The sequence below is a fragment of the Serinus canaria genome, chromosome 14 (assembly GCF_022539315.1).
Source record: "Serinus canaria isolate serCan28SL12 chromosome 14, serCan2020, whole genome shotgun sequence".
Lineage (NCBI taxonomy): Eukaryota > Metazoa > Chordata > Aves > Passeriformes > Fringillidae > Serinus > Serinus canaria.
The window spans coordinates 15,219,722-15,233,038 of NC_066328.1; the positions used below are offsets into that span (position 1 = coordinate 15,219,722).

Here is a 13,317-nt window from a genome sequence, read left to right on the forward strand (position 1 = left end):
TGGGTACCCAACACAACTTTTCCAGTCAGTCTGGGGAGGTACACATCTCCCATTAAAACTGCGACAAACAAGGAAAAACCCAGACTTTTCAAAACTTTATTCACCTGTAAGCTACAAAACTTGCTTCGTATAGAAGCTGAAGTAGAAATACAACAGTAACGCATTCACAATTAAAGCCGGTCTTGAGAGTGGGAAAACATTACAGGAGTAACTTGTTATCTTCCACGGAGCTAAACGGAAAAAGTATTTCAATTCTCCATCTACACACTGCAGCACTAAAGAATGTAAATCCCTTCAGTTACTCACACTACTGCACCCACCACCTTACCAGGACATTAACCTTGAACTAACCCACGAGGGAGAGAAGAAGGCGGTGAATTCTTTCCTCCAGTTCATTCTGCAGCTGCTTCTTTGTGTTTTAAGAGCCGCCTCGTTGCGGAGCAGGAGCATTTCCCGGGACTCAGCCTCACTTACCGCAAACACCGGAGCAGGGAACACCGCCTTTTACCGGCCCGCAATGCCGGGACTGCCGAGGATCGGGCACGGGGGCTCAGGACGCCGCCACCGCCGAGCCGCACTCCGCGGCCGCTTCCCGCCGAGCCCTGAGGGGAGAAAGGCAGCGCGTGAGGGAGAGGAGCGCGCTCGCCCTCCCGGCCGGGCCGCTGGGACCGCGGGCCTCAGCCATGGCTGCTCAGCAGGGGCTGCGGCCGCCCGCCGCCCTCAGACGAGGTGTCAGAAAGGTAAATGTGGATCATCAGCGGCCCGCCCTCGGTAATAGCCCTATTACCAGCCCCGCTCCCGCCCACCCTGCCACCCGTCCCGTCCCGCACCTCTGGCTGGAAAGGACGCGCGTGCTCTTCACTACCTATTTTATGGACACTGCGACGCCGCTATTGGTCAGACGGCTGTAGGTGTAGCCAATCGCCAGAGGTTGGCGTGACCGCCGCCCCACCTCTCCCAGCTCTGATTGGCCACCGTTTTCCTCCCTGCCAATGGCGACGCGCAGCGCAGCGTGGCCCGAGGCGGCAGTTGCCGCCTTCTGATTGGTCACTGCTGGAGGCCGGGCAGAACCAGTAGCAACAGCGGTTGTAGCATGGAGTGGCTGTGTGCGGGGGGTGTTGGGAGTTGCAGTCCAAGCGGCCCGGCAGCGCGGGCAGGAAGCGGCGCACGGGACTACAAGTCCCGAGGAGCGCTGGGCGCTGCTCTTCCGGGCCGGGCGGCGGGGGGCAGCAGGCCCGGGCGCGATGTGCCGGGACCGGGCACCGGCGCTGCGGCCGCCGCCGCCGCTGGGAGGTACGGGCGGGCCGGAGGGAGCCGGGCGGGCCGCGACGAGCGGCTCCGTCAGGGGAGGGGCCGGGCCGGGCTGGGGGCGCCGGGACGCGGGCCGGGGAGACGCTGGCGGAGGCTCCCGGGGCCGCCCCGTGCCCACCGACCGCCGTGTGTGGGGTGCCAGCGGCTCTGCTGGGGCGCTCCGAGCAGCTCGAGCATCATCTGCGCTGCCCCGTCCCCGGTGAATCCCGCCAGGTCTCGCTCATCGCCCCCGCTGCCCTCCCGGCGTGTTCGCTGGCTCCCATCGCAGTCTCCGCTTAGCTTTGCCTTTTTTGCTCAGCTTTGGCGTTTTCTGCTCCATTCGCTGGCCGAGCAGCACGTGTTGCTGCTGGCTCTGTCCTGCCCTCGCAGGAGCCTCATTTCCCCGGGCTTTGGGCTCCCAATACACAAAATGCGGGCTGCCTGCGGGTCGGTCTGTGTAGCTGCCGCAGAACATGTGCAGGTCCGGACCAGGACTGTGAACTGGGGGTTGTGAATTGTGGATTGTGCCCTTCCCATTCCACACGAGCTCTCGGGCTCCGTCCCTGCCGCTGCAGCCGCTGGCAGAGGCTGCCAAGCTGTGGGATGGCTGAGCTGCTGTACTGGGGAGGGCAGCGGGGAGGATTCCCCTTGGTTCCTCTTCCCTTCGGGCTCTGCTGGGCTCAGACACAGCCACAGGGCTGCTGAGCGCTCCGGGAGCGGGTTTGGGTGTCCATGACCGCCAGGTCCAGGCTGGGGTCCCTGCCAGGGCGTAGCTGTGTTGAGAACTGTGACCCAGCAGTTGTTTCTTCCACTCTGGCACCGTTGCTGTGCCTTTGTTTCAGTCCCAGCAGTGTGATTTTGGCTCCCTGGGTGTTTTCCCCCCAGGGATGTGTTTCCAGGCTGCACTGAGCAGTCAGGTTCCTCTTAAATAGCTGCAGCATTTTGGCCTCGAGTGTTCGGCTGCTTCCAGCCACAGTGAGGGTGGTGGGGCTTGCAGGAGAGGGTTTGGGGTGAAGGATGGTTCCAGAACTCCCTTGATGAGTGAAAGCAGTGTGAGATCACGGAATCCCAGAATTGTTTAGGTTGGAAAAGACCTCCAAGACCACTGAGTTCACCCTGTGCCTGATCCCAGCCCAGAGCTCTGAGTGCCACATCCCCTTGGACACCACCAGGGATGGGGACTCCAAACCTCCCTGAGCAGCCTCTTCAAATCCCTGACAGCCCCTTCAGTGAAGAAATCCTGCCTGATGTCCAGCCTGCACCTCCCCTGGCAAGGGAAATTCCTAAAATCATGCAGGAAGCTGCAGGAGCAGGTCCTGTGTGCAGTGTGCTGGATCCCCTGCAAGCCCTGGTGTCCCTGTCTGGAGCAGGGGAGGGACAGCCTGTAGCCACCCAGGCCACCCAGCTCCATTGCTGGGCTTGGTGTGTGTGCAGGTGACACTGCCTGAGGGAGGGGATGTTTTACCCTGTGGAAATGGGAAACCTGAGCCACAGTGGTGTTTCCAGGCAGGGGATGCTGGTACCTTCCCTGCTAACACTCAGACAGGAGATTTCATATGGATTGGGCTCGAGGAAGGAAAAAAACCACAATCCATGGTTTTGGGGTGGATTGGTTCCCTGATCTGGGGGTTCCCAGGGTGAGCCCTCCTGTGCAGCACAGTCTCTGGTGGCCTAGAGCCATGTGTGCACACCACATGGAGGTTTGTGTCCCCTGCCTGAAGTCAGCCCTTTCCTTCCCAGGGCTCCACAATGCCGAGGTGCTGCTGGAGCCTCAGGGAGCCCTGCAGGCTCTGGGTGGTGCCAGAGCCCCGTGTGCTGGTGCCAGCTGTGCCCTGCCCCTGGGACTGCTCCTGGGCACTTTGCAGCCTCAGTGGGGGTCACCCCGAGGGCTGAGCATTCCCCTTTTCCTGGGGACCTCCCAGGCCCTGCTGGCCCTGGGTGTGGGATTTCCTGAGCAGGACTTTACCTTTCTCACAGGTTATCCCATCCCAGGTGTGCCAGGAGGAATGCACTGGAGAGAACATCCTTCCTGCGTTCCATACTCGGATTACGTGGCTGTGTTCAGTCTGTTGGAGCTCTTCCCTCCTGGTTTTTATTCCCTTTGCCATGGGCATGGTGAGGGACACACGAGCACGTCCCTGTGCCTGCGGTTGGATCAGGGGGTGTAGGGACAGCTGGGACCAGGAGGGAGGCAGCTGGTTGCTCACAGGGGTACCTGTCACCCCTCTTTGAGCTCAGCAAGTCCCCCAGGAGCTTTTGGCAGCAGCACCCAAATTACCCATTCAGGCTGTTCCTGCTCTGCCTTGAGCACAGCCTTGGAGCTTCAGAACCACCTCTGAACGAGGTGTCCTGGGGCTGGAGCGGGGCAATGCCTGCTCCTGGGACAGCCTCAGCTATGGGGGGCTGTCCTGGCACGGGAAGTCCCCATCAGCACCAGTGTCTGTGTTTCAGCAGAGTCCTGCTCCCCAGCTCTGCCTTTTTGTGGCTGTTCCTGGCTAACTGGGTTTCCCTGGATTGTCTCTCCAGGCAGAGAGCGTGTTGCTGTTTGTTAGGCAGAATTCTGAATAGTTTGGGAGCTATAAAAGAGGGTGAGAAACTCAAACTCCTCTTAAAGCAAGCGAAGGACTTTTCTGTCTCCGACCAGGGGAATAAATCCGTGTGTGCTGGGAGAGGGTTGTTTTTCCTGCACTAAACTAAACCCGGAGCAGCCGGGGCAAAGCTGGGAGGCAGCGTGGAGATTGGCTGAGCTGTGGGATTTTCCAGCTGGATTTACATATCGCCCACTGCTCCGCATGCCTTTGTGTTTACATCACTGGGGAGCGATCCACACGCGTAGCGGAAGAGCACTTGGGCCGAGGAGAAGCCTGTCCCCAGCTCAGGAACTGGGCATGGTGGTGGCATCTCTTGGGCCGAGGAGAAGCCTGTCCCCAGCTCAGGAGCTGGGCACGGTGGTGGCATCTTGCCCTCTCTGCTGCTCCGGGATGGCCAGGGGTGAGTCTGCTCCAAGGAGAAGTCGTTGCTCCGGGTGCCGGGTGTCAGGCAGCATTCCTGGGAAGCTGCTTCCCTGCAGCAGTGAGGGAGGAATTGTTTCCATCCCTCCAGGAGGTACCTGGAGCCCTGCAGCAGTTTGGCTGGGGTACCTGTGGCCCATCCAGCAGCTGCAGCTGTGTTGGGCTGGTTTTATGATCCTTCAAAGTGACCTTTGCAAGGGCGTGGAGTGCTTGATTGCAGCAACCCAGCGAGTGTGTCCTGAGGTTGGTCTGGTGTTCCAGAAGTGGGAAATCGAAATCCTCGATCTTCCTTGGGCAGAGTTGTGAGCACAGAAGCCAAGTTGGAGGAGAGGCAGCATCCCCTGGAATTCTGAGTCACCCTGGGGCAGAGTTTAATCCGTGGTGTTTGGGGTTGTGGGACACTGAGTGGTGCTTCTGTCTCAAAGCTGTCAGTAGATTTGCCATGGTGGAAGTGTCCACATCCCCTGGTTTCTTTTGGAATCAAGGATTTGGTGCTGTTTCTCCCAGGATCACTGATTTGAGCAATGACTGTTGGTGTGTACAGGTGCCTCCTGCTTGTTCTCAGTGGCAAAGTCCAAAGGAGCTGTAAAAAAGAAGAGCAGGTGACTGGAATTTGCTGGATTTTTTTTTTTTTTTCCTGAAGGAGATGATGCATTTCAGCTGGATCTTTGAAGTGTTCTAGTTGCATCCAGAGGGCAGAGAAGAGTGTGTGTCACGAGGTGTCAAAGCTTTGGAGAATGTTGGGGGGAGCAGGGGGTGGAGGTGCTACTTTGTGCTTTTTGAGTCATGGCTACGGGCTCAGGTTTGCTGTGACTTCAATCTGGAAGAATCCCATAGTGTGCTGGGGTGGTTACAGCTTTCCAGAGGATGCAGTGCAGCCAACCTAAGGAAAAGCAGCTGGAAAAGGCCTCAGCCATGGCACAGGAATTGGGGAATAAAGGAGAGAGGAGCTTTGATTGCTTTGGATTCCAGGAGAGCAGAATCCAGGGGATTCTGGATTCGTTGCTCTGGCTTCTTTGGAAGAACAGAGGCCACATCTCTCCATCCCCCAGTCTTTGCTGCTGCCCTGCCATGTCTTCAGGGTTTGCAGTTGAGCTGCAAGCCCCTCTCTCTGTCAGATATGCAGCAGGGACAACAAGAGCAGAGCTGAGCCAGCCCACAGGACCCTGTGGGGTCTTGGCAGCCACTTGTTCTCTGTCAGACAGGTTGAGGAGCACCAGCTGTGCTGTGAGTGGTGAGGGTGACTGTTGTCAGCTCCTCGAGTGTGATATCTTCCATCAGGATCTTGCACAGAGTTGGCCATTCCCTCCCAAGGACCTGCAGCAGCACTGAGATTTTTGCCTTGCAGGGGGAGGATGTTGTTGGTTTCAGGGCTTGGCTGGAGTTTTATTCTCTTTCCTTCACCAAATCCACAATTTAGCAACGTGATGTTCTCGGGAGGGGTCTGTTCTTTGAGGGAGGATGTGGAAGAGCACAAGCTGTGAGAGGCACAGCACGCAGCTGTGCAGTGGCAGGGCCAACTTTTAAAGCACCTTTTGATTAAGGTCCTTGTGTGGCAGAGCTGTGGATGTGCCTGTTCCTGCCCAGCAGTGCCTGAGGAGCTGCTGAGCCCACACAGGACAATTTCGGTTGCAGGGTCAGAGCGGGGCTGCATAACAGAAATGGTGTTGTAGGTGGATCCTCCCAGGTTACCTGAAATGGAAATAAAACTTCAAATGTAGCTTTTGTGTCATGGAACAGCACTGAATATTGGCCTCTGTTCTAACTTCTAATTTAATTTTATTTTTCTGGGAAAATTGAGGTGCTTCATTTCACCAGAGCAATCACTTTTGATCCAGCTGTGGGAACATTTGAAAGCTTCAGGTTTTAACGTGAAGTATTGCAAATATTCTTCTATCCCAAGGCTTCATTATCCTTTAGGAAAAGCACCATATGAAATGCTTTTCCTTTCTGAACTCCATTTGTTCAAAGGCATGGCAGTGTTCAAACAGCTGTTGAATGTTCTCTCTCAGTCCTGCAGTCAGTGCGAGCGCTGGTAAAAGCAGCAGCAATTAAAAATATCCCTTTTATTTTTATTGGTGACAGCTCAGTACAATTATGGTCTCACTGTAAGACACTCAGAAAAGCTGGTGTGACTTATAAGAAAAACTTACAAACAGTAAAAAGACTGTTCCACAGATTCATCAGGTGGAGGTGCCACGTCCTGTCAGTAAGGCTGAGCTTCTGTTCATGTTTTATGTCCTTCCTGCACTGACTGATATCTAAAGAGTGTAAGAAATGTCCTGCTGGTCAGGTGTTTTAGATTTTAGCTCTTCTGCAACCTCTTTGTCTCCTTAGTTTTGTGGGGTTTTTCATAAGCCCTTCACCACCAGCTGGTACTGCCTGCTGGGCAGAGCTGTCACCTGCAGCCGTGGTGATTTCACTGCTGGCTTTTATTGCCCATCTTCACCTGGGGGCTGGGCCAGGCTGGCTCAGCTGTGCTGCTGGGAGCCCTGGCCAGGTGTTTCCTGGGCTGAGGAGTGACCAGAGGGCTCCACTGCCTGCCTCTGCTCTGGTGTGCCCTGAGAGGTGTCCATGGATGGAGAGGTGTCCCCTGAGAGCTGCCTGTCTCAGGATCTGCATGCTCACACCCTGTGCTGTACAGGTCAGACCAGATGCTGACAGCCCTCGTCAGGAGCTGCACCTGAGGTGCTGATGGGTACAGAGTGGTTAATTACCCCAGAGTAGTTAATTACCCCACAATCACCCTGTGCCCTTGGCACCTGTGTGTGCTTTTGTGGGAGTATTTCCCTGGGGATGTGCCAGCACTCTCAGGGATGTGTAACCCTTCTGTTGTGAGTGCAGTGTTGTAAGAGGAACAGGAACTCTTACACCATAAATACCCGGGCAGTGAGATAAGGAGGTTCAGTCAGAGCAGGATAACCCGTGCCTGCCTTTCCCACTGCCAGGCACTCTGCTCTGGGACACTTGCCAGCCCAGCAGTTTCCTTGGGGGTGAATAACCTCCGAGAGAGCTTCAGTGAGCAGGGAGGGAATTAGCCAGGCCACTGGTGCTGGTTCTCCTCCCAGCTCTGAGGTGCAGTCACGGGGTGATCCGTGGCTGATCCTGTTGGATCTCCCCTCAGCAGTGGGGAGAGGGAGCACTGCTTCCCTCTCCAGCTGCCTCTGCAGCTGCTGCTGGTCGGGTTTTTCCTTGCCTCAATTACTAAAGTAGGATTTTAAGGCTTTTCTTCTCATTGAGTCTCAAAAGCCTCGAGTTGATCCCTGTGATGTGCAAATGCTGAAACCTATCCCTGCCCCCCCTCACATCTGGTTATGATCAGCTGTGGCATTTACTGAATATTGGGTTCCCACAGCTTCCTTTTTCCAGAGGAGATTCCCCCCCCCTTTGTTTACTGTAAAAAACTCTGATGTTGCATGTTAAAAAAATTAAGTCCAGGCAAGGAGAATGTGGATCACAAGCTGGGTTCCCAGCAGCAGCCACCCAAGAGGGACACTCAGGCCTGGGAGCACAGGACAGTGAAGCTGGCAGGGTTCAGATGCCAAGCAAAGGCACAGAGACCTGGCAGAGATTTTTGCAAGTGCTGTAGGAAGTCGGTATTAATGCTGACACCATCAGCTCTTTTCTGCCTCTTTTAAGTTCTTTGATATCAGTTGGAAAAAGTTCTCAGATGGAAAGGAAGGTGTGAGGAGCTTGTCAGACAATGCTCTGGAGAGGCGTCTGCTCTGCTGAAATGCTGCTGTCTGTGGTGGGTGCAGAGGTCTGGGCTGCATTCAGATCTTGCTGGGGTTCTGCAGCCTGGCTGATGTTCTGCTGGACGTTTTTTCCATTGCTCACATTCCTCTGGTCTCTGCTTGGAGCAGACACCAGCAGGCTCCCTGCTGCTGCTGCTGCTGCAGGTACCTCGCTCAGCCAAGCTGCAGGCTCAGGCCAAGCTTACAAGCAGTGAGTGGGAAAGCCCTGTATTCCACATTCCTTCCCCACTTTGGGTTTATTAGAGGTTCCAGGCAGGGATTGAAGGATCATTGCAGTGGCTCCAATGGCTGCAGTCACTGTTTGTGGCACATCTGATCCAACCTTTGATGATATCACAGAACTCCTCACACTGCCAGTTTATCTCCATTTCTGTTTTCCTTGTCTCTGAGTGTTTCCCATTGCTTGAGTCTCCATCTGTTCATCTGAAGGTGATACATTCCCTGAAAATGAGAGGGAATGAAGCTGTGCCTGAGTCTCCAGGCAGCCCTGATCCTCCATCAGGGTGGCTTTCCTCTCTTTCCATCTGGGAATGACTGTTTGCCCTAAACCCCACGAGGAATATCTGATATGCCAGGTTCCCTTAGCCTTCACTGACAAGGCTGAGGAACTGGGAGCAAATCCCTGCTCCTGCCTTTGAGCAGGGCAGGATAGAGGGGGTGTGTGGGTAGGTGTTGCATGGATCCGTATCCCTGGAAATTTGAATATTTCTCTATTTCCAGCCAATTATGGGAGGAGCAGAATGCTGAATCCCTTTTCCAGAGGAGAGTGGTAAGCCCAGGTGTACTGCTAGATGTAGGGAACCTGGATTTTAGGGATATGCATATTACTGGACATGAGATAATGCAGCCTTGAGACAGGAAATCCCAGGAAATGCAGCAGTTCATGCCATTGCTCGTGGATGTACTTGCTTTGCTTAATTTATGAGCACTGCATCATCTGGAGACCTCTCATCTTCAGCCTTTATAGTTGGAGAGGGGAATCTTCAGGCTTGTGCAGAAGGGGGGAATTTTTGCCGGGAGGAAGCCGAGGGCTCCAGTGGCTCATCCAAGGCTGCCAGAGGGAGAGAGGCTGAGTCACTGGGGCTCAGATCTCCTGGGGCCAGTGGCCCAAACCCTTGTCTGCCCTCTTCTACCTCCCACCCTCTGGGTTCCCTCTGCTCTCTGTGCCCTCGGGAGCACAGACAGGAATAAAAGGATCCAGTGGCCAAAGCCAAACCTGTGGCTTGCTGGAGCCCAGCTTTAATCTCTGCAGGTCTCCCTGATGCTGCAGCACAACTCTGCTCATTCCTGCTGCTTTTGAGACAACTCCAGACTCTGTGCTCAGCATCTCCTCAGGGATCTGGCATTTGCAAGCAGCCAGGACAGTGCTGTCACGTGTGTGGAAAACATTATCCAGACCCCTGGTTTTCAGATGGCTTTGGGTTTGGTTTCAGGGTTTCCGTTTGTTTGGTTTTTCTTTGGAATTTTGGATTTTTTATAATTTTTGACCATAGTTTTGTCTGAGAGTTCAGACCTGAGCAGCAATCCCCTGCTCAGGATTTTCCTGTTCCTGGCTGCCTGCCAGCTGTTGGATCCAGAGCTGCAGGAGCACTGGCAGTGCTGTGTCAGGCCGAGGACAGCTCCAGAGTCACCCTCGCAGTGTTCAAAATGTGTGTGCAGGATGTGCCCAGCCCTGTGTGCCAGGGCTCTCAGGGAGGTGGGAATCCCTCCACAAATCCCAGCTCACAGCTCTGCTGGGATCCTGTCTCTGTGAGCCTCAGTTTCCCTTCCTGTAAAGTGGAGCAATCCCAGTGGTGTTTTTATAAAGAGCTTGGAGGACTTGTCACTCTCAGGTAAGAGAAAAACAATTGCTAGAAACACCTGGGACACTTCACCTCCTCAGTGCCAGGCTGAGTTTGTCCTCTCTGAGGGAAACTCCTGTCTGAGCCAGGAGCACCTCTGTGTGATGGCAGAGGAGCTGCAGCTCCTTCCTGAGGCTGTCCTGGCTCTGAAGGAGGCTGAGAGCATCTTGTCAGATTTGCTGGGACAGCAGCATAATTGTGCCCTGAAGCAGTATCAGGTTTCAGCACAGGTTCAAGAAAGCAAAATCCATGTGTTTCTGCAGATTACTGTTGTGGAATTCTTGACTTTGCAAACTTGAGCCTAATGAACTGGTGGAGGGAGAGAAATGAGGTTCTTATTAAAAGATAATAATACATTTTAAAAATGCTGAACACTCACCCAGGAACGATTTGAAGGAATCTGATTTTGTCCTTGCCTCTTACTTCTGAAAATCCAGTTTTTTATGAGTTTAGGTAAACACTGGGCTTTGTGCTGCAGGAGAGTGTTCTCTGAGCTCAGGGAAATACCCAGAAGGAGCCTAACTCCCTTTGTGTCCTCCTTCTCCCCCAGAGCACGCTTCCCATGACTAACAGATGCTGGCCTAGATTATGAGCTCAAACAAGAGCGCTCGCTACAATCGTTTCTCCAGTGGCACAACAGCCATCACTACTGCTGAGAACACTAACGGGGTAAGGCCACTGCTGTGGCACAGCAGCACAGGGCTGCTTCCTGTGCCCTCCTCCTTTCTTTTCAAACTGGCCATTTTCCTGCCACTTAAAATCTCACCATTCACAGAGAAAAGCTGGGAATGGGTGTGCAGTATTTCACCAGCTCAGGCAAAGCCTGAAGGCTTTAAATGCCCTGACTTTCATTTTTTCAATATTTCAGACAAGAATGGAAACAACTTTTGGACCAGCCTTCTCTGCTGTGACCACCATCACAAAGGGTGGGTATTTCATGTACTGTGTGTGGTTGTTGTCCTTTTACAGATCATAAAACTGTTGGGAGAATCTCTCTGGTCATTAACCAGGTGTTGAGGGTCTGGGTTTGGTGTTATGCAGCCCAAGTGTCCTGACAGGATGGAAATGAGCAGGCACAGGAATTGTCTCTCCTCAAGCAGACTGAGCAGCACCACTGGGAAGCCTTTGCTGAAAACAGAGTAGTACAACAGGGCTTGATGCTGAGCTCAGCACCAAATCTTATTGATCCCTGTGACAATCATCACCAATGCTGACAATTTCCATCTTCCCTCTGTGCCTGGCTGTGAGTCACTCTGGAGCTTTGGTAAAACCCCATGGCCACTTTTAGCTCAGACAGGAGGGGAGGCAAGTGTCCCTGCTCATTTACAATTCCTGTGCCTTGTTCCTCAAAGCTCAGCAGGTGAGGAGAGCCTGGCCCTGGCACGTGGGGGGAATGTAGGAAGAGGCCTGGTTTCATTTTGGGATACAAATATCCTTCCTTTAATAGACACAGAAACACTTGACACTGGTTTTGATAAGGATATGAACATCTGCCCGAGAAAAATGTTTGGATTACAGTTGTCAAGGACTCTGGATGGTTTTGGACTCCCAAATATTTACACTCAGACTTTTGTACGTATCAGAGTCAGTTACATGATCTCTCTACAAATATTTCATATTTAATTTAGCATGGCTCCCCTGTGCCTCAGGGATATCCAGACCTCCCTGGATCCAGGCAATTTTTACTGGTGACTGAGATATGTGGGTGTATAAAGTTTCCTTTTAATAGTGTTTTTAAGGATATTACCTGTGCTCTTTTCTGGGCAAGCTCTCAGAGATCAGGGTTGTTCTGCCTGTGCTGATACATCCAGTCATGAACCAGCATTGCAGAATCCCTAGTCTATTCCTTTTCTAAGGAACACACCTACAGAGGCTGTCCCATAGCTTGGCAGAGTTTCTGAGGAGCCTAAATGCTTGTTTTTCTTTTTTATTCCCTGTAAAGCTGACGGGACCAACACTTTCAAGCAGCACCGTCGGACCCCGTCCTCCTCCAGCACCCTCACCTACTCCCCACGGGACGAGGATGATGGCATGGTAGGTGTTGTCAGGGCCCTCCTGACTGGCTTAGCTGACCAGAAGTGAAATGAAGGTGTCTGGAGCTCCTCTGGACTCCTCTGCCTCCCTCATCATTCTCTGTGTAAGGTGTGCCCCAGAGGCAGGGCATTGCTGGTGCCCTGGGGAAGCAGCTCATTCTCACCTGGGGCTTTAGGCTGAAGCTGCTGCTGCTGCTTTTCACACTGCTTGAGATTGTTGTGTGGGTCCAAAGGCTGGGAACTACAAATCCCAGAGCCTCCTTGTGAGGGAGTGCTGGCTCCTGGGAGAGCAGGGAGCTCGGGAGGAAGCAGCCCCTGCCAGGATGTCTGGGCTGTGCCTGGGGCCAGGCACTCTCCGTGTTGGATGGATCCCAGCTGGATCTGCAGTTATGGCCATAGAATCCATTCCTATTCCCACCTCCAGATGGGGCCTCTGACCACAGGGAGAAGGTTTGAAACCTGCAGATTGGGATGTTGGACACCAAGGGCTGTGCTGGGCTTCCCACACAAACCGTTCCCTTGTCTCCCAGTATCTTCGTGTAAAGCAGTTCCCAGTTTTGTATCCAGTTTTCTCACTCACTTCTGAGTAAGTTCTTTTTGGGGAATTTAGTGATTCAACAGTTTTCAGGGTTAGCTGCTTGGAGAGAAATTAAATTAGCTAAATCAATTAAATCAAGAACAGCAACAGCAAAACAAATCTTGATGAAAGGATGATCTGAGGCTGGACCTTCTCCGGTCCCTGGTGCTCCTGTCACAACCACAAGCTCTGCTCAGATCTAAACACGTTAGTAACAAACTTCAAATTAAGTATTTGTAGACTTAGGTTACAAGACCCAGTTTCCAAGCCAGGCATAAATGGATCACTGCTGCTGGAGCTGGAGACTGGGGTCAGCAACAGTGTGGAGCTGCAGCACTTCTTAAAATAAATTTGACACCAGATTGCAAAGAATTTTATTGTCAGCATCCTATAAAGTTCCTTCTGTTGCTCAGAGATCTTGCTGTGTTTTATGTGAGCCCGCGGGGGTTTTGTTTGTTGTTGGTCTTTTTTCTAACAAGTCCTTTGAAAATGTGCCTGGTGTCCTTGGCAAGTGCAGCTCTCCAGCCCACCACTGACCCCACGAGCTGGGCCAGGGTTCAGGCCACCCCTGGCTGTCAGCACAGACCCTCTGGGCTGAGTGCTGGGCTCACAGTGCCCTTTTCACAAGCTGGGCAGTTCTCACAGGGCAGAGGGGAGGATTTTTCCAGAGGAGAGGATGTTGTGAATATTTCATTTAGCCAGGTCTGATAAAGAAACTCCCTGACTCATTTGAAAACCGCGCTGGTACAAACTGGGGTGTGCAGCCAAGAATGGGGGGGAGCTCTGCTGGGAGCCAGCTTCAATCCTCTT

General features: G+C 53.3%; 1 protein-coding gene, 1 long non-coding RNA gene and 1 other non-coding gene across 5 annotated transcripts in view; 1 reads left to right on the forward strand and 2 right to left on the reverse strand.

Moving 5' to 3' along the window:
* Positions 1-82: 82 nt before the first annotated feature.
* LOC127060158 (uncharacterized) lies at positions 83-907 on the reverse strand. The gene is made up of 2 exons (XR_007778832.1): positions 831-907; positions 83-602 (listed from the first exon to the last, which is right to left on the reverse strand). It is a non-coding gene; the product is annotated as an uncharacterized LOC127060158 (long non-coding RNA).
* On the reverse strand, positions 673-763 carry LOC115484309 (small nucleolar RNA SNORD60). The gene has a single exon (XR_003945033.1). It is a non-coding gene; the product is annotated as a small nucleolar RNA SNORD60 (small nucleolar RNA).
* A 283-nt stretch (positions 908-1,190) lies between the features above and the next one.
* Positions 1,191-13,317, forward strand: part of TRAF7 (TNF receptor associated factor 7) — a 28,524-nt gene continuing 16,397 nt past the window's right edge. Inside the window, exons 1-4 of one of the 3 annotated variants that reach the window (XM_050980052.1) lie at positions 1,191-1,293; positions 10,448-10,566; positions 10,766-10,823; positions 11,840-11,931. In XM_050980052.1, the coding sequence (XP_050836009.1) occupies positions 10,486-10,566; positions 10,766-10,823; positions 11,840-11,931 (231 nt within the window). In that variant the 5' untranslated portion in view covers positions 1,191-1,293; positions 10,448-10,485. Of the gene's footprint in view, positions 1,294-4,033; positions 4,282-10,447; positions 10,567-10,765; positions 10,824-11,839; positions 11,932-13,317 lie in introns of those variants that run through there. The other 2 variants (XM_050980053.1, XM_009091745.4) reach the window with 2 other exon arrangements.